At 34.8% G+C, this 21,497-nt stretch overlaps 1 protein-coding gene across 4 annotated transcripts in view; it reads right to left on the reverse strand.

The window, feature by feature from the left end:
- LOC111509500 (3'-5' RNA helicase YTHDC2) overlaps positions 1-21,497 on the reverse strand; it is a 68,379-nt gene that overhangs the window by 21,296 nt on the left and 25,586 nt on the right. For all 4 annotated transcript variants that reach the window (XM_074185791.1, XM_074185811.1, XM_074185806.1 and 1 more), the window contains exons 4-6: positions 19,087-19,260; positions 15,761-16,038; positions 15,588-15,711 (exon numbers count right to left, since the gene is read on the reverse strand). In XM_074185791.1, coding sequence (XP_074041892.1) covers positions 15,588-15,711; positions 15,761-16,038; positions 19,087-19,260 — 576 coding nt within the window. The remainder of the gene's footprint in view (positions 1-15,587; positions 15,712-15,760; positions 16,039-19,086; positions 19,261-21,497) is intronic.

Below are 21,497 nucleotides of genomic sequence, written 5' to 3' on the forward strand. Positions count from 1 at the left end.
AATTTTGCAACAATGTGTCGAAAAAGTCGTTATTATCGTCCTTTTGGGTGAACAGAGCCACCTTTCTTTCTTCTGTGAGACAGTCAGCCTTTAATTCAGAGGGGATTGACAAAGAAGGCCACAATGAAGGATGTTCGAGAAGCCAGGAAGGCCCCGCCCACCATAGGGAATGCTCTACAATCTGGGCTGGAAACAGTCCACGAGAGGAACAGTCAGCAGGGTTTTGCTCGGATGGTACATAATAACATATCTCGGGAGGTAATTTCTCGTGGATTCGACTGACTCGATTGCTCACGAAAGTTTTCCACCTGTGGGGGGAAGAGCGAATCCAACAGAGGGTTGTTAAGGAATCAGTCCAAGCGAGAATTTTTTCAATGTGAAAATGCCTTTCAAAAATAGGGAAGACGAAGGAAAAAAGATCAGATAAAAGGGTAGCGGCACATAGCTCGAGTTTCGGAATGGATAGAGTTTTCAAAGGAGAAACTTTCGATTTGGCACAAATTAGCTGTACTCGAATACAATCGAAAGCGACAGATCTACAATATATAACAGCAGTGTAACCATGTTCACTGGCATCACTAAAACCGTGCAGGGTACATGACGTCATTGATGACAGAGACAAATGTCTTGGAATATTTATTTTTGAGAGAATTGGGAGTTCCTTTTTAAATCGACACCAGAGGTCTATGATATCGGGGGGTGGAGATTCGTCCCAACTCAGTCCAAGAGTCCACAGGCGTTGAATGAGTTTTTTAGCTGATAGAGTGAGGGGGCTCAGAAACCCAAGGGGATCAAAAATCCGAGCGAGTTCAGAAAGGATATTTCTTTTAGAGCATGGAACATTTTGGGAAAAAATACTGAAAGAAAAACAGTCAGCAGAGGAGTTCCATTGCAAGCCTAAGACTTTGACAGTTGAGCTATTATCGAGATCAAGAGAAGTGGAAATTACGGGATCTCCAGTAGAGAGAAGAGATGGATGATTACTACTCCATTTATGGAGTTCGAATCCTCCTCGTTTAAGTAGATTAATGAGTTGGTATTTCAGAGTTTGGGCTTGTTGTAAAGACTCACAACTTGTGACGATATCATCAACGTAGGATGAGTTTATTATCGCCTCAGTGGCCAAGGGAAAATTTGAGCCTTCGTCATGAATTAGTTGATGGAGAGTTCTGATAGCTAAGAATGGAGCAGAGCTCACTCCATAAGTTATGGTATTCAGAAGATACTCCTGGACAGGTTGGTCCGACAAGAATCTCCAGAGGATTTTTTGATATCTTCTATGATTTTCTGAGAGCAGAGTTTGACGAAACATCTGACGAATATCTACCATAAAAGATATTGGGTGCATTCTGAAGTTCAACAGAAGAGTAACTAAGTCTCTTTGAAGTTTTGGTCCTGTCAACAATGTATCATTCAGAGAAATGCCATCTGGTGTTTTCGCAGATGCATCAAATACCACTCTGAGTTTGGTACTTGTGCTTTCTGGTCGAATTACACAATGATGTGGTATAAAGTAGCTATCGGAGTTATCTGAAGGGGTCGTATCAAGACTCATGTGATTTTGAGAGAGATAATCCTGCATGAAGTTGCGATATTTCTCATGCAAAGAGGGATTCTGATATAATCTACGTTCAAGGGAGAGAAATCTCCGGAAAGCAACTTCGCGAGAGCCAGAAAATAACGGCTCAGAAGTTTTAAACGGAAGCGATACCACATATCTGCCAGAGGGGGTTCTAGAAACGGTTTTGATAAAAAGATTCTCACAAAGAGTGTCTTCTGGTGTTGAAGTAAGAATTCTAGGAACCTCTTCAATTTCCCAGAAGCGCCTGAGAGAGAAGTCGAGAGGAGAATCACAACTACAATGTAGGGAGGTTCTTGAATGAGAGTCAGGAGATGATAGTGTTCCCATTAGAATCCAACCGAAAATTGTATGAAGTGCACTGGGTTGCTTATCATTACCACGAATATGGCCATTTTCGAAAATAAGAGAGCACATATCAGCACCTAGAAGAAGATCAACTTCACTGGATATGTGGAATTGAGGATCGGCAAGCCTCAAGTTTGATATGTGTGACCATGACTTGATATCAATTGTATAACTAGGCATATTATTACAAACTTTGGGCATTATAACGGCATTCAGTTTGAGAGTGGGTTTGGAACTGTTACGAGGGCGGATTTGAAGGGGGACAGCTTTGGATGCAGAGACAATCATATAGTTTATGCCGAGGATAGAGAGGGAAACATTTTGTTTCTGGTTATGTAATCGCAAACGATTAAAACATTTTTGACTTATTATATTTATTTTCGATCCTGTATCAAGCAAGGAACGCATTTTTTGATATGAACCTCTAGAATCCAGAACCTCAATTTGCACAGTCGCCAAAAGAACTGTTGTATTTGGGATTTGAGACGAAAGTGAATGAGGAGGTGTATGATTTATTTCAACTGCATGAGTGAAAAATGAAGTTGAAGGTTGAATACTTATGGGCGATTGAGAAGAAATATTTGTTTGAGTGTTTACTAAATTAGATGCAGTTACATCATTGGGATTTTGAGTTTGGGAGTTTTCTGTCGAACGGAATGGACTTGCTATATTTTCGGCTTGATAAGGTCGATTTTTGGAGAAGGAAGATTCACCAAAATGCAACAATGTGTGATGCAATTGTCCACAGTTCAAACATTGGGACTTCGAGGAACATTCTCTGATTGCATGCTCCGAACCTAGACAATTGACACACCATTTGCGCGTTTTTACTAGCTTGAACCTATCACGAGTAGGCATCGACAAAAACTGAGGGCACTTATATATCCGATGGTCAGCATTACACACAGGACAAGATGTATTTCTGACTTGAACGTGGAAAGACCTTCGAGGAGAATGGGTTGGAAAATGATGAGAGGGTCGGGTTTTCATTTCAAATTTCTGGGATACCACCTTTTTCTGTTGGCATTCAGCAGCTCTATCTAAAGCATCACATTGATTTGATACAAAGTCATGAAGCTTATCGAAGGTTGGGATGTCATTAGATCCATGATATAATTCGAATCGAGAAGCGGTGTCTGAATCCAATCGTCTCATAAGCATATTGAATAGAAACATACACTTCGACCGCTTCAACTTCAAACTAGGGCAGCGATTTCTGGACAATCCACGAAGCCACCAATCCCGAAAAAACCAGTGCAAACAAACCACCGAAAATTTTCGGAATCCAGCCTCACCCAGGATTACCATGACAAGATAAGAAACACACTTAAATTTAAGCTAGTTCATCTGAATAGTCAAAGCTTAGCAAACAAAATTAACATTCTAGAATTATTCTGTAACAACCACGACCCAAGCTTCCTCTGTATATCCGAGCACTGGATGAGCGAAGATCAAATGAGATCCACCATCATATCAGGCTACCAACTTATCTCTAGTTACTGTAGGACGAAAATTACACATGGGGGCACAGCAATATTTGCTAAATCCGAAATCAGCAAGAATTGTGCCAATATCCAATGTCTAGTGGACTCATCCTCGGAACTTCACTTTGACTGTTCGGCTATTAGCATCCAAAAAAGTACATGTATCATCACCCTATACCGTAGTTCATCAATAGACTCAGACCCACAAGCCTTCCTTGACAAATTGAGCAGTACCTTGAATTACGTAACAGCTAAGTACACATACATCATTCTCTGTGGTGACTTCAATATAAATTTCATGGGGAATTGTCAATATAAAAAACAACTCTTTGATATATTTGAAATGTACAATCTGAAACTACCATATGATGGACCAACACGTGTTGCGCAATATGGTAATAAAACATGCTCTAGCGGACTAGATTATATCGTAAGTAATATTGAAAATATCTTTTGTAAACTAACCTGCCTGGGCGCCTCTGATCATCTAGCACAACTCATGTCTTGGTCTTCGGAAAAAACACCAGACCGAAGGGAACAAAACATTGTACAAAGGAAAATTAACAAACAAACTCTTGCCCGATTCAAAAACCTTTATGAAAATACAATGACAGAAAATCCCCATGAAGTAGATGTTGACAGCATATTCAATAACTTCATGGTGAACTTCCAGTGGTGTTTTGACAAAGCATTCCCAAAACAAATAATATTACAAAAACAATTAAAACCAGGAAAAATACCCTTTTCTGCAGAACTACATTCCGAACTAAGACAGCTGAGAGATCTGAACTGGCTTAAGAAAAGAGTTAATGACCCTACTATATCAGAACATTATAAAAATGTAAAAAAATCTCTGGATATAAAAATTTGCAAAGAAAAAAAACAATATCACTCTGACTTAATTAACAAATCAAATAATAAAGCCAAATCTCTCTGGAGATTAGTTAATGAAAAAATGGGCAGGATCAATCAGAAAAAAGAAATCACCCTTACTGTGAATGGGACGAACTTGACAAAGAATACCGATATAGTAAACCACTTTGAGGATTTTTTCGCAAATTCTGTCAGTAACACCATACAAAGCCTCAATTTACCAAGAAATATGTGTACAACTAACGACATACGAAGCGCAAAATCTATGTTTTTTTGCGCCAGTCAACGAACATGAAATAAAACAAATAATACTAACAATGAAAAAGAAATACTCTGTAGGAATTGATGAAATACCAGCTATTGTACTAGAAGAATGTGTTGATAAAATCTTCATTCAATTATCTGAGATCACTAACTTATCTGTCACCCAAGGTGTGTTTCCAAATAAATTAAAAACTACCAAGACCATCCCTGTGTTCAAAAAGGATGATCCCCAATCTGTCGAAAACTATAGGATGATATGTATACTTAGCTGCTTTTCCAAAATCATTGAAACAGCCGTGTATAATCAGATAATCAACTACCTCAATCAAAATAATATAATAACCCCATCCCAACAAGGCTTCCGCCGCAATTACTCGATAGAAACCGCTTCAATAGAACTGACACAATACATCCACGAAAATATCGACCAGAACAAATATGTGGCAGGAATCTTCTTCGATCTGACTCGCGCCTTCGATACAATCAACCCTGAATATCTAAAAATTAAATTAGAAGCGATGGGCATCAGAGGACCAATCCAGTCATGGATCCAATCTTATATGACGGGCAGGAAACTCAAGGTTCAGATTGAGGATGAGTTTTCTAGTGAATTCGATACCTTCATTGGTACCCCTCAAGGAGGGGTGTTAGGCTCACTTTTATTCCTACTATATGTGAACGACTTACCCTCATATATAAATCATGGACGCGTATTCATTTACGCAGACGACACAACAATTATAGTTGCAGCTGATGGCCTATCTGAGCCGGAAATGTCAACACAAGCAGTCATGAGTAACTTCGCACAATGGTGCAAAAGAAACCATCTTATTATAAACGAGAAAAAAACTGTGATGATCGAATTTACTGCACCGCTGAAGAATGAAAACAATTTAAAACTATTAACTAGCACTAACACTATAATTTACTCATCCAAATGCACCAAATTTCTTGGAATAGAACTTGATCATAAATTGAACTTCAACAAACAAATTGACGGCCTATGTAAAAAATTGAATAAACTTTACTTCGCGATGAATAGTCTGAAATCGAATTTTTACCGATGTCAGCTGATTAACTTATACTATGCCTTAGTCTACTCAGCGATCAGCTGCAACATAATCGTGAGGGGCAGGGCGACCGAGATAACGAGAGTATTCATTCTGCAAAAGCGATTTATTCGCCTGATATTCAACTTGGACTATAGGGAATCATGTAGAGAGACTTTTAGGACAAATAGCTTGATGACTTGTACAAGCATTTACCTCTACAAGCTATTAAATTATACCCACCAGCACAAAAATAAGTTTCAAAAAATAGTGATGTCCACCAATACAACACTCGAAACAAAAACAATGTCCACTTAAGCAAATTCAACCGTCTGCACCTGAAAAAATCTCCACTCTATGCAGGAGGATATTTCTATAACCTGCTACCAGATGAAATAAAAGCAAATGAAAATATAGGCAAATTCAAATCCACCTTGAAATCATTTTTGATTGACAATTGTTTTTATTACCTAACAGAGTTTACTGAACAATTACTAAAATGAAATAACATATTCTCATCCCCTACATAGCACCAGGCATTTTATTCCCAACTCTACATGTACGAACTTTTAAAAAATATGTATTGTATTATTGTATTGTTAGTATTTTTAGGTGTATTTTTCGTTTTTTATTAAGATATATTGTAATTTTATCCTGATTCGCAACCGAACACGGTTATTAGACTTATCTCATGTCATGTAAATGATTCGAAGAGATCAATAAATCTATCTATCTATCTATCTAAAACTCCATTGCTCTGTTGGAAAACCGAGATTTTTTAATGCTGCGATATTTTCTGTGAAAGTATCTAGAAGTATTCGAAGATTATTTGAGGTTTTATTGTTTTCTGGAATTTTCAAAGCATTTTCTAATTCGTTATAATGAGCATTAGCTAATACCCTTTGATTCTCATACTTTTTGAGGAGAGTGTTATATGCAACAATATAATTTGCATCAGTTGCGGGAATAGCTTTAACGGTAATTAATGGTGAACCAGAAAGAGATGTTGTCAAATAATTTAATTTTTCTATATTCGTTAAAGTGGAATTTTCATGCACTACACTATTGAACAGGTCTACAAAAGTTTTCCACATTCTAGGATTTCCGTCAAATTTGACAAGATCTATTTTTGGCAACTTGACATTACTCTTAGTTGGAGTATGAGAATTTACAGTGTTACCTGATTCAAATAACTGGGAATAAATTGATTTAACTGTATAATAGTTCTGATAAAAACTCTTTGACAACTTTTTCATTTCTTCGTTGTCATAAGTTTCAGGCGAAATGAGAAGTGGAACGAGGGTTGAATTATATTTTTCAAATTCTTCATAGATACTCCCACAATGAGAATACCGAGCTTTGAATTGGTTGTGTAAATCTGAATTAGTTTGAGCCATTTCGGCTATTACAACTAAATCACCCATGCGATCTATGGACATTTGTTGTAAATCTTGAAACTGTTTTATTTTGTTTGCATTCGACATTTCAACAATCAATTGAATAAATTTTTCTAAAATACCAAAACGATATTCGATGAAGTACGAATAGTATTGTATTCTGATAATACCCCGTATATGAAAATATCAGTAATCAACCGGAACTAATTGATGAGAAAAAAAAATATATCTTTGTCAGAGCATTCGACCACTCACGAATAAATATTTTGTGCCGGTCACTGTAATTGAAATAAGATATATTCACTATAAAACTCCCGAGTGGAGTATGTAGAATACGTTCAACAAAATAGAAAATGTTTGTTGAAGAGAATCTGCGAATTATATTCTTGGAGAGAAAATATTCGAATGGGTTCAAAAGCAAATCGTTGGAGTACGAAACGATTCTATACGATCGGCAGCTGAACAGATAAAAACAACTCTGTTTTTCTATCTTTAAACGAGACGATGGTCAATAAAAAAAAATTCAAAATCTCTAGTTGGATATAATTTGATTATCGAAAATGAGAATCTGAAAATGGATGTGTTTGTCTGAGTATATGAGAAAAACTATATAAAAGCAGACAAAAACTCCTTTCACAACGAAACGAAAGTATCCGGTTCGTAATGGACCATGTTTTGTATTTGATAAATGGACCGTAAAAAAATAGGAGTTCGCTATCTCAAAGAGTGTTTGACCGGTTTTATAAAGTTGCCTTTCAATGGCCAGAGAATAATGATGAGAATTTATTACACGAGACTGTGTTTTCCTACCTTGGAATCGTTCTGCATCCAGATCCAACGTTGATTGAATTCCTTTTCTTAGAGAGGAAACTGGGCATAAACACAAGTGTTTATATGAATTACTATTATTATCGAAGTCTTGCACTTGTAGAGCGAAATTATTATTATCGAGGTAGATCACTTATCGAGCCGTTGACAACCGATTCAAAAAGGCATCTGTTCACTTCTCTGCGAGCCAGCCTTCTCCGCACATGGAACGCACAGTCGTTCTCACGATAATGAGAAAAAAAAATATGGGAAAAAATAATCAGACAAACACAATATCTCTTAATTATATGAACACAAAAAAAAAATGGAGGTGAAGACGGAACAAGTATGATATGTATTATGTGTTTGTTACCTGTAGATACAATTTTCTTTCTTGAGATATTATCATGCTCATCTTATTGATCAACTTTAGAATGTATTCATCCAATGTTTGTCATATATTTTTTGAATAATTCCAATATGTAACAAATTTGTAACAAAAATATTAGAAATGTATGTAAATTATGATTTTCCTATTTCAAATCAAGATTATTATATAGTAAGTGAAAATCGCTTGTTCAACCTGGGGCTTGAACCAGCGACCAACACGGCGGTCAATTTGAGTAAGTGAACAAAGCAGCCACGTCGAACCGACCGGCTACCGACCGATAATTGGTAATAAATCATTTTAAAGGATACAATTAAACTTCTTCTAGTGTTTGCCAATCTATCTGAAATCTCATTACCCACTATTTCCATATGACCTGGGATCCAAGCAAGGAGGCAGGGTGCGAGACTATCAAGTGCAATCGGGGCGCGGTCCCTTTTTCCCTACCGTACCGCCCGCGTCCATCAATTACGTCCGCGTGTCTCACATGAGTAGTGCATGTTGAGTTTGGTGCTGCTATGGATATAAGTCGGAATGAGAAAAATACGAAATTACGTTTTTTGAGTGATTGTGACATAGAAAATCTGGTTGAAACCAAATGACTCCGGTTTAGACAAAGCTGATGAAAGATTTTCGACTTTGAAATATGAATGGCGAAAAAAGAACTAAGTCAACACACAGAATAGAACAGCGAAGAAGAGAAATAATGAAATGCCAAAAATGTTGAAACGTTAGCGCGAGCAGATTATAATATCCTCAATAAGATGAGAGAACGAAGTTACCAATAATGTAAACTTTATTGCATACTAGTTTTTGCCCGCATAGAATTTAGTTTGTCACATTAGTTTCGTGACAGACCATTTTAAACAAATAGTTACAATATTTTTTTAACCCAAAACTTTAGATTTCCAACTTTAGAACTGAAGAAATTCAATACAATCTTGGAACCCCTATTTTTCCCCCCTGGAGGTGGAAATTCCTGACTGCCTTTCTTGATGCTTATTTACGCTATAAAAGAACCTACCTACATATTTCAAGATTCTAGGTTCAGTAGTTTCGGCTGTACGTTAATATAAGAGCTTGCAACAGATAGTTATTTATATTTTTACTTCAAAAATACAGTAACTGAAAAAATATAACTGCACTGAGTAATGAATAGCTTCGAGAATCGAATTATGTTACCTATAAAGAAATTCGCAAAACTAACACAACCGTCAACGACGTCTACCTTTACGGGTCTGCCCGCGTTCTCGGCGATGGCGCTTCATTGCTCGAACCGCCCCTCTACCCCAGCACATCGTCTACCGTCATCTTACAGTAGACGTGACGCGTAATGCCTTACTGCGTTGCGTCAAGTTAAATTTATCGTGATAACTTTCAAACGATTTGTCCAAATTACTTAGTGTAAAAGACAAAGTTCATCTATATTAAATACTTAAAACGAAAATTGTATAAATTTTTATAAGAATTTAACAGATACTCTAAATTTTGCATTGTAAAAAAAGTGTCCAATTCAATTGTATTTATGACTCAGTTTTTTTGCATATAGTGGCTACTACATAAGAGGTAGATATATGCTATTGCTGACTTTTTTTTAGAACTATTCAAGATAAACAGTCTTAGGGTACATTATCTGCATGTACAGCTTGTCAAATCTAGGAAGAGAATTGGGAAATATATCTCTCTCACTGTCACTGTCTTCTAACGAATGCAGGTCTAGTGGGCGGAGCCATAACGGAATTCAGAAAACTCTTCCTACATTTGACAAGCTTTAACTCCAACAGTTATACAGCGCACGCCAAGATAGCTCTCACGGATCAAGAATTTTTGTGACTTACTTAATACTTATCGTTATATCATGACCAAAATTACACAGAACCTTTGTAAATCGTAGCTTATATGTTATTTTGATGTAAAAGCTGTATTTATGTTAAGTTTCATCTAAATCCGTTCAGTCGTTTAGGTGTGAAAGAGACACCAACATACATACATCCATCCTCACAAACTTTCACTTTTGTAATAGTATAGATGTAGAGGTGATAACATCTCCCTTTACGAAGATGCCATCTATGAGATCGACAGAAGGCCCAATCCACGAATATCTCAAAAATGAAGGTGGTTCCCCAAGATGATAAGTTGCAAAGCAAAGATTCAAGATCTACCAGCAAACGAGTTACCGCAGCTTTAAGTGCAAGGCAAGTGTATGAAAATAGAACCCAAAAACAAAGTAATCGTAATCCTACACCAAACGATCACATAGATAGCGTCTTCATTAGGGAACGTGTCTTCGTCTCTCTGTCAGGGACAGTTGACTTCAGCAATGCATTTGTGGCATCATCTTGTTTGTATATGTTCGTTACGAACACAACGAGAGCATAATTGAGGAGTTATTGTTCTGAATGCCTCCGTACATTACAGGTAAACCAATATTCAAGTATTAATTTTACATCCACTCATAAAATTATGCGAAATAAATATGTGGCAGTTAAGACTGATGGAGCCCAGACTATGTCTGGTTCACGAGTAAAATTTCAATGGCATGTGAAAAATATTAATCCATCTATTATCCGGCATCATTGCTTCACTCATAGGGAAACGTTAGCTGCTGAAAAAATGCCAGAAAAATCAAAAACAGTGTTGCTGGTCGACATAGTTCAATATGGAATTTCATTAAAGCTGAGATCTGAGTTCCGTATTTTTGTAATCTGTCTGTATATCTTTCTGTTTTCTTTGAAAAATATAATTTGAAAGAATCCCCTTTATCAAATTTTTGGGTAGAAATAAAGTAATATCATAAGGATATATCAGAAGAAGCACCGAAACATTTACCGCTATTCTCAACCACATACAACTATAAAAAGACATCCTCTACTGTCTAATACACTAAAAACATTTTTTCGACTTTTTTCATTTGTAATACCAAAGTGAATTATCCGAAATTTATTAGTGTTTTTCTTGTCAAGGGAGTCCTTGAAAATTTTGCTTTTTTTCCCAGCTGCCTAAAAAAAAGTCGAGAAAGGCTGAAGTAGAACAGTAAAACTTTTCCCATTATTGAAATACAGCTTCTGAAAATCAATCCCAGCATTTCTTTTGCTGTTGATACAATTTTGTGAGTTGAAAAGCTTAAATTGATTCAACTCGTTATGTTTGATTGAATAACTGTAATCCACAAATTTGGTTTTCAATGTATAACTAAAATAATAACACTTCTGTATGTTGAGGGATAATTTAATTCTTTCAAACCAATCTGTTGAACAGTCTTTATCATTCTATAGTAGTTCGCAATTGAGGAATGTTGCTAGTACATTTTCAACGTCACTGAAATAGCAGTGAGAAGAGAAGTGGGGTTAAATTATTTTTCTGTGGAGCGCCACTATTGAAATAAAAATCATGCCATATGGCCTAGATATTTCAAATATTGACAGCGATTACTGAGATACAATTCAAAGAAGTGCAATAGATTTGTGTTGGAACCAAGATGATCTAATTTTGTTGGCAATATATCGTGATCCAATGGAAAAATCTATGTATATGGTGCTTATACCACAAATATTACAATACTTTTTTATATAACAGCAGGAAATGACAGAACTTATTAGATAAATGATTAATTTTGGCACAGAGAAAATAAATAACAAAAATTAAACTTGGAAGTCAATAAATGCAAAAAATAATTTTTTCAAATGACTAACAGGAAGTTATTCATTCACCATTATTGAACTTGTTCTCATAAAATGTTAATAATTAACATGTTTAGAAATAATATTGTATTAATTGTGCTCTAAATCTACCTGTTTTGCTAAAATTCATCATTTATCTAATTCAATTTTGACATAAAATGTCAATATTCTGTTTTCCTAGAAGTTGTATTGTATCCAATTGTTTTTTAAATCTGCATGGTTAACTAGATTTTATCATTTATATGATAAGTTTTGTTATTACCTATTGTTATATACAATATATTGTAGAATAGTTTAATGTACCAGTAAGTTTTAAGCTACCATGTATAAAAACATGTTTTAAATATTTTTCAACGGAATGTCTTGTAAAAAACTTTCCATTCTTTGAAAATGTTGCAAAAAATGTGGGTTTCACATAACTGGTTGGTTAGGTTAGGTCAAAAGTGAATGGGTTTATTCGACCCTCCACCGCAACCCGCAAGGGTTTATTGTGGCTCACACTTATTTACACTCGACCAATCGAACCCAGCTTTTTAACAAAGCCAATTAGTTTGTATGGTGAGTGGTCTTTCAGGTCAGATGGTAAGAATATGGCTCTGCCGAACTCTAAAAACCTGATTCGGTCCCCAGCAGGGCAGGCACAAAGTATGTGCTCTGCTGTTTCATCATTTTCCAAGCAGAGGCGACAAACACTGTCTTCCGACAGACAGAGTCTCTGCATATGATGATTCAAATGACAGTGAATTGTGAGAAGGCCTTAGACATCATAGTTCATCCCTACTTAGTCCAACAATTGTTTGGTATCAAGCTTCAAAGGGTGAATACACGCCTTGGAGTGAGCCAATCATAACTGGTTGACTTCAGATTTTCCTACTGGTGATTCAACTGAAGCAATTTCATGTACCTCAAATACCTCTGCACACATTTTCTATTTCTATAGAAAACAGGGGTAGTAATGCATACACTTTTGTGTACAAACTTTCATTTTTTTGTAAAATTGAATGTTTCAGTTCACATTTATCAAGCAAAGAGTAAACACCTATTTTGCTCCTGCTAGTTAGTACATGTGATTATATAGAACTAAACTATGGATATCAAAACAGAGGAATATTATAGTGAAATGGAAATTCAGGATGATGGACAATGGAGAAAAGTGATGCATAAACAAAAACCAATAAGACGCCTGGAAAGTGCCTCCAAACGAAGTCATCTAAATCCAGAAGAAATCCAACGAATTATGTTGGGTTCACCCAACTGTACTAATTCCAATCCCTCAACATCCATGAAAACAACAGATAATAGAATTCATTCCAATCCAAAAAACCAACAATACAAAAACTTCTCACCATTGATGAAAGAAATTACCCATAAAAAATACCAGCACACTTTCTTTTCTATCTGCAGATACAGGGTATTTCCAGAACATGTAACATGCGGGAAAAACTATTTCCTCAGGTTACTGATGAAATAATTAGAACACAGAAAGGATTCATTCTCAAAACAAATAATGATTTGAAGATAGTTACAGATACTCTTGAAAGACTTGTATTGTTCAAGAAGATAAGCAATTTCAGATAAACTCAACCTAATTCTACAGCCCCCAAATCAGCCTCACAAACAGAAAGCTACTTTGTTGTTATATGTGGCATAGAACGAAGAAAATATAAGCAACCATCTGAATAACAACGAACTTGAGCACAGATTTTGCAGAACAATCATCTCCAGACAAACCGGATTACCAACATCACTTATAAGAATCATCAGTGGATCACTCACTACATTTGAAACCCTACTGAAAGATGGATTCTAATACAAACTTCGATACTATCCAGTTTATGCAAGTAAACTTCCCCCTCCAACTCTAAAACCTTGCAACAAATGCCTTTCCTCCTCTCATTCAACAGAAACCTGTAACACCCAATCAAAATGTCCCAAATGCCGGGGTTTACATCCAGAGAACCAGTGTATCTCCACCTTATCACCGAAATGTTCAGGATGTGGTTCCGAGGAACATCAAATGTGGTCATTTAAATGCCCGATGAGACCCACCGCACCGATTCCAAGTGTACCTAATATACAAATTAAATCTATCAACAAAAAAATCTCATGAAATACCAGAAGACAAGAAAAACTGCAGAATTCATCAAGCCCTACCAGTTCATGACTTAATCATCAACTCATATGTCAATGAACTGAACAACCCGATAAACACTAATAGACAGAACTAAATGAAACAGATTTGTAAACAATTTCAATGTAGATACCACAGCTGTCTTTTCTGGTCACCGTGTTTACCAATCTTGGATCTGAAGGCTCCATCTCTCCAACAGAACCAATCAACAATAATACCCAGCACATCCAAAATAGTTAATCTGCTATATTGCAACATAAACAGCTACTCATACAGAAAACACATCATTTTCAACTATATTGAGAATGATAATATTGATTACTCATTGTTTGTGAAAGCAAAGACCAAAGATGACTCAAACACATCATACAGAGACTGGTCAGTTATATAGCTATATAGTAATCAATTACATAACCGGACCAGAGGGGGTACTCTAGTCGAAACACATCCCCGACTAAAAGCCAGACGCGCGAATCCTCCAGCCATAAACAATCATTTAAATGAATGCATACTCTTCACAATCCCCTTCTTAGATGATAAACTGCACATTTTTTTAGTGTACATACATCCATCAGCTCGTATTGAAGAGGCCATTTTTAAAAAAGCATGTCTCTATAAATATATCATTATCGGAGATTTCAATGTCAACAATAGGATGAAGAAGAGACTGCTCAATATCTTCCTGGAAAATATTCCTTTTCAAAAATGGGAAACTCCTCCAACATTTATTATGCCAAACAACAGCGAGACAACTCCAGATGTATTCAAATATAACACTATATCAAATATTATAGAAGTAGAGGTAACACCGACCTAGGATCTGATCATTTAGCTCTCAAAATATCTTTTGACATGGAAAAAATGACAGAAGCAGAAGAAATCATACGTTACAACTTCCAAAAAACTGACGGCCCTCAGATTGCTATATTACCATCTACGGCACTCTTACGGTATTGACGAGACACCGGTATTGCCCTACGCTTCGGGGGGATATTGAATCCGTTGTGGGGAACGAGAAGTCCCGAATTTATTGGAACTACTCGTTCCCCACCCTCAGGCTCATACAAGCTAATAAGCCTGATGAAGTCCTTCTCGACCACCAGAGCAAGACGATATTTGTCGTGGAGTTTTCAGCTCCTGGCGAGATGAATATCGTCCAAAAAGAGGAAGAGAAACGGATAAAATATCGAGATTTTCTCTTCGAACTCCGCAGACTCTATCCAGACCAGTCTGTCAAGATGGTTGTTCTGATTATTGGAGTCCTTGGTGGAATAATGCCCTCTCTACTCTACTCTACTAGATGCAGCAGGCTGTCATTCTTGGCTCACTGCACTTGCTCAGGGCACATAATTCTCGGACCCAATGATCAATGATCGTCGGTTGATAATGCTGGCGTGCCCTCCTGAATGTGTCGGGGCTTCAGGGGATAGGGCTGGACAAGCGCATACTTCGGTTAAAATTTATAATAATAATCCGAACATTCCAATAATCAAGCACCTTACGATTTTTAATAGTGCCGGATTATATATATATATATATATATATATATATATATATATATATATATATATATTATGAAATACTAACCTGCCACATTCGGAACACTGACAAATACAGTAAATGATCACTCATTACACCATCTGTAAGTTCACGCCTTCTCTCAGTAGCATTACTTCTTAAATTTGCTTGTGCTGGTAATTGAAAGGGATCTCTAAAAAGTTATGGTATTATGATTATGATTGTATAATTTATAATCTTACTTATGTGTCATGGATGCAGTTAAAGTTAAAATAGGTTCGATGCATCTGAATATTACAGAATAAATCAACATTTTTCCCAGATGAGGTTCTATTGTTAATTTGGCCAAATATCCACCAAGTATTGTCAGATCCTCCTCTTTGTCAAGTGCGCCAAGGAACTGTAGATTCTCTATCGCCACCTTGATCGAATTAGCAGAAGGTGGATCAGGGGCCATCATCAGGAAATTATGAATATTCATTCCCTCGGGGGCTAAAACTTTTGTATGTAAGCATAATTCCTGAAAAGTAGAAAGTCAAAATTAATTTCATTTGATGTGACAATGTCAGTAGGCGGGTGCTGGGGTGCGAGTGTGAGTTTACGTGCGTGTGTATTATAAAAAACTACTATAAATATTGTACTGTTTGAGATTATTGGTGAAACTGTTAGTATCATTAACCACGAACATGTCAAATGAAGATCAGTTAAATTACTGAAACTAATAAAGCGCGCACGGAAGCATGCGCACGCAAGCACGAACACGCAAGCACACACACACGCACGAACACACCACATACATACAGTAAACATTGTTAAAAATAAAGGGTTATCTTTCAAACAAACTGTAAGTCAATAAACACTGGCTAAATATTATCAAGGAGTCATATAGAATTCTCGGATTTGTTATGTGGAATTGGAAATATTTCAAAATAAATGCAATTGTTACATTAGATCGAAAGTAAGTGAAGCATTGAGAGTTTATGGCTTTGTAGTTAGCAATTGTAGATCTTTTTTAAATATATCTGCTCTAATTACTCTTTATGTAGCTTATTTAGTGTTAAAATTAGAATATGGCTCTGGTCTATGGTCTCCATTCTACAACTGTTTAAAATCTGTTTTCCGTTCCCCATACAAACAACTCTCAGAAGTTGGGAAACTTGTGGGAGTTAAGGACTAACAAGGTCTCAACTTTTAACGTGTGATTCCTAACACGGTTGCAGAATCATCCCAGCTTCAACCAGATAAATTCTCTCGAGAAAAATATCTGGTCGAGGCGGGAATCAAACCCACGTTTTTCTGATCGTGAGTCGGGCGCACCAGTGCCAGGCGCACTACCACCGCGGCCAATACCACAACACAACTGCTATAATACATTAATTAAAAAAGTTTAATGTCGTTTTCTTAAGTTTATTTACTTCAAATCTTATGGTATCTATGCTGATAAGAGGTTTTCCATTCGAATCTCTTACCATAACATTCAATATTGGAGGTCTTGAATTACACAGAAAATTTGCTGGTTTAATTTTTCTAAATAAATTACTGCATAACAATGTGGATGCTATGTATGTATTATCTCTTATAAATTTATGTGTGCCTCATTTTAGAACTAGAAGTACAAAAACTTTTTACAGCCAACTGGCCAGAACCAATTTGTACCTCAAGTCACCTATCTTTAGCATTTGCAATAATTTCAATTTCAAATTTATTTCCAATTTAATTTCAAATTTATGTGATATCAATTTTTATTCCCTTGTTGTAATTGCATCTCAGTTTTTCATGAGAAATTTTTAATTTTCTGGTATAGTTTTTTTTTATTTTATTTTGTTATTCATTTTCTCAGATTGTAACTGTGTAGAGTTATAAGTACCTATATTACTTTTTTAACATACTTAGTTAACCCTGTAAATGGCTGTTGGGTGATAAAGGCTATTATTATTTGGTTTCTCACAATTCCAGTAACAACACATTTTCTAATTATATTTCTGTCTCAAATTTCTTTCTAATCTGAACATTTGGCATATCCTAAGAAACTAACAATTTGAGCATGATATAATCTGATCTCTTGATTCTTGTGTAACACCTGTCTCATTTTTAAATATGTATCCAAACTGTACAATTTTGATGTTAACTTCTCTCGGTGAGTCCTGAAATTCATTGACTCATCAATATATAGACCCAAACACTTTACTGGGTTTACACTGGTATTCAATTTGATTTTGTAAACATTGAATGATAAATCTGAACACTTTTCCATGAGAACTTGTGGATTTGTGTGAGATATAAGCAAACTAATATCATCCCCGTAACTAAATTACTGAAAGCATTGATATACAAAATGAATAATACTGGTCTCGAAGTGAATCCTACAGTATTCCCATTGTCACCAGCAGACTTTCAGAGATCTGTTTCGTATCATTTTCAGTGGCTGAAATAATTGACACATATTGTCTCCGATTATTCAGAACAGATACAAGCCAATTATTTGCAACACCTCTAATATCATATTGTCCCAGTATATGTAAGAGAATTGAGAAATTAACACAGTCGAATGCCCTGCTCAAATCACAAAAATTTCAACAGGACCCTGTTCTGCTTTAATATATCTCATGAAATAATTATAAAAATTATAAAGTACGGTTGATGTTCATTCACCTGGTCTAAAATCGTGTTAATAAATTGATGGATTAGCCATTGTTACGTGGAAGGAGATCAGCATGAAAAATGAGAAATAAAACTTCCAAAGGTAACAGGTCTATAATTTTGTAACAAAGTTATATAAGTTCAATAAAGATTTTATATCAAGTATGATACACCACTGAATTGTGATTTGATTGCTTAATGAAGATTTGTAATTGAAGGTAAGGTAAAGGGTATTATGAGGTATAATGAAAATGATATGAAACTTAATGGCAAAATGAGTTAAAATAATGAAAATGTTACGTAAATTAATGAACCATCCTGCATGAAATACGAATATGACAGAAACCAAATTGACTGGTATCAGATTATACAATATGTTTTATTTGTTTCACTAAAATTTTGTTCGTGGAAATGTTTGAAAAAATGACTGATGAATAATAGAAAGTAATAATAATAAAAAAATGTTAGTGGAACAAGAGTTAATATATTTTATTAATTGATCTATCAATAGTCTTTCAATTCAATGAAATTTTGTTCAATATGTAACGAACTGTTTGGAACCTTTAGTGTAATAATGAATATTACTGGAGTTTCTTCCCAACACCAAATCATTATTCTGAACACCTCGACACGTGTTTCAATCATCAAGATTAATCAGTTTAATCTTCCTCTTAGAGATGATCTCTTGGTGATTGAAACATGTGTCGAGGTGTTAAAAATAACGGTTTGGTGTTGGGATGAAACTCCAGTAACATTCAATGTGTAAAATTTCTGTTGCAGGTTATCAAATCCTTTATAGAATATCGATTTTATTGAGTTTGCCCCAATTAGGGAGATGAAACGTATTATTTTCTCTAGTAGTATAGTTGTGTATTTAGGAGTTAATAGAGTATTCATATTACTATATCATAATAATCAAGTAACTTACTTCAAGAGAAACTCGAAGAATTTCTGGGATTTTTTCCTCATCCATGTTCTCGTATCTCTGTCTCGAATATAACCTGAAACACATTCCCGGCTGAGTTCGTCCAGCTCTACCCATTCGTTGCTTGGCACAAGCTTGGGATATCCAGCGTGTTTGCAAAGATGATACTTTATTATACTGAAAATAAAACGAATTGTCAAATTCAAACGTCTAACTTCAAGTGAATATTCTAATGTGTATTATGAAAATGCTCATTATCTAACTGAATAACATCAACATTTTTCATCGCATGTAAATTTATCTATTTTTCCAGGTAATTTGGGAGTTGATAATGGAAATCTGAATGAAGCTATTTATAAAATGAATAGAAATTTGAAGGATATCAATTTTTCTCAATAATCATCATAGTCCAAGGATTAGTACTTAAGCTATGGGTTAATTTGTTCATAGTATTAATGATATTATACAAAGTATTAGCATTACTGAAAGTTGGCACAATGTAAACAATAATTTATATTGTAAATTCGAAAACTTCGAAATGCTCTCTATGAGAGATTTGCAGAAAATAGTTAGTAACCTAGACAATAAATTCTCCATATATTAAACGCTGAACTGTAAAATGATCAAAGAGGTCTTCGAAACCATCGGTCATATTATTCTAAACTTAATTAATACACCTTTATATAAAGGAAAAATACCATATAAATTGAAAAGCAATACTGTTATTCCTATTCCAAAAATAGCAAACACCAATAAAGCCAGTGAATTTCGACCCATTAATACTTTGGCCCCAATTGAAAAAATTCTGGAAGTTGCTGTATATGATCAGTTATTACATCACTTCACTAAAAGTTCAATTTTGATAGATAATCAATTGGGTTTCCGTAAAAACTTCTCATGGGAAACAGCATTACAGCTCACAATATGTAATATTAAAACTAACTTGGATAACCAGAAATATGTTATTGCTGTATTTTTATACTTGAAAAGAGCTTTTGAGACAATTGATATAGAAATTATGTTGTTGAAATTGGCTCAGTATGGGATTGATGGAAAGGTGTTAGAATGGTTCAGTGATTATTTAAACAATAGAAAACAGAAAGTCCGTTTCAAAGATGCATTATCAAATGAAAAAGAGATTGATGTAGGTGTTTTCCAAGGTAGCGTTCTGGGCCCACTTCTTTTTGTTTTATATTTGAACGATATTGAATCTGAGTTCATAAACCTATTTGCTGATGATGTGTAGCGATATGAATTTAGATAGAGCTATATTCATAAAATGGATAGGATTTTAGGAGCGGTAAATGAGTATTTATGCACTAACAAATTGGAGTTAAACGTAACAAAAAAAAGCAATTATATTCACCACGAAATATGAATACAGTTCTCTAGATATCAATGATATAAACCTCAACATCGATAACTAAAAAATTGAAGTTGTGTCATCAGTCAAATACCTTGGTTTTCAATTGGATAATTTTTTAAATTTTGACAATCACTTTGAATATATACATAAAGAAATATCGAAAAAACTATATTTTTTCAGTAGAATAGCACAAAATTTGTCAATGCAGTCCAAAGTAACAGTTTACAATGCCATTATTCAACCACACTTTGATTATTGTACGTCATAATTATTTTTTTCTACACCCGTACTCTAACAATACACTTATATGACCATAATCCGTTTCATAATGATACAGATTTTTCATAACGATACAGATTATCAACCAATAGAAACCCATAATTGTTCAATCAAGAATCCTGTTCCTTTGTTTGTCCTAGATTCTAACCTAAGTAACTAATTGCTTTATTTGTCAAAATCAGTTTTCATATTACCTACCTATATTATCAAAATGTCTGAAAATAGCGATATAGAAAGAATACTATCGACTCCAATATTTTTAAAAGATCAGATTAATTACAGTTGTTATATTCAATATAAATATAATTAGAATCTTTATAGTTTTCATATATCCATGATAATACCATTAAGTTTGTGTTTTTAAAAAAAATATGAGTTAATTACTGTAAATGTGTTCAATACAAATATTTATAGTTTTTCATTATTTATCGGGTTTAGAAAAAATAGCGTATGCAACTCTCATGTAATGGTTATTAATAAACTCGCATATACCATACAAAACTCGCCTTCGGCGAGTTTTGTATGGTATATACTCTTTTGTATATACTCTTTGGTATATACTCTTTTGTATACCATACAAAAGAGCACTCAAAGAATTTTAAAAAAAGTAATAGAATATAAATTGTATAGTTATGTGGAATTATTTGAGACATTATTGGCTATCATTTATTGTTTTTTCATTTATTGTTTTTAATTGTTCACCAGGGTATTTGTATCTGTAATGAAACCAAATATCACTGTTTTAATAATAATTTAATGTATATATGTA

Source organism: Leptinotarsa decemlineata, unplaced genomic scaffold (assembly GCF_025532065.1).
Source record: "Leptinotarsa decemlineata unplaced genomic scaffold, Ldec_3_MD MMD2_P_RNA_scaffold_2, whole genome shotgun sequence".
Classification (NCBI taxonomy): domain Eukaryota; kingdom Metazoa; phylum Arthropoda; class Insecta; order Coleoptera; family Chrysomelidae; genus Leptinotarsa; species Leptinotarsa decemlineata.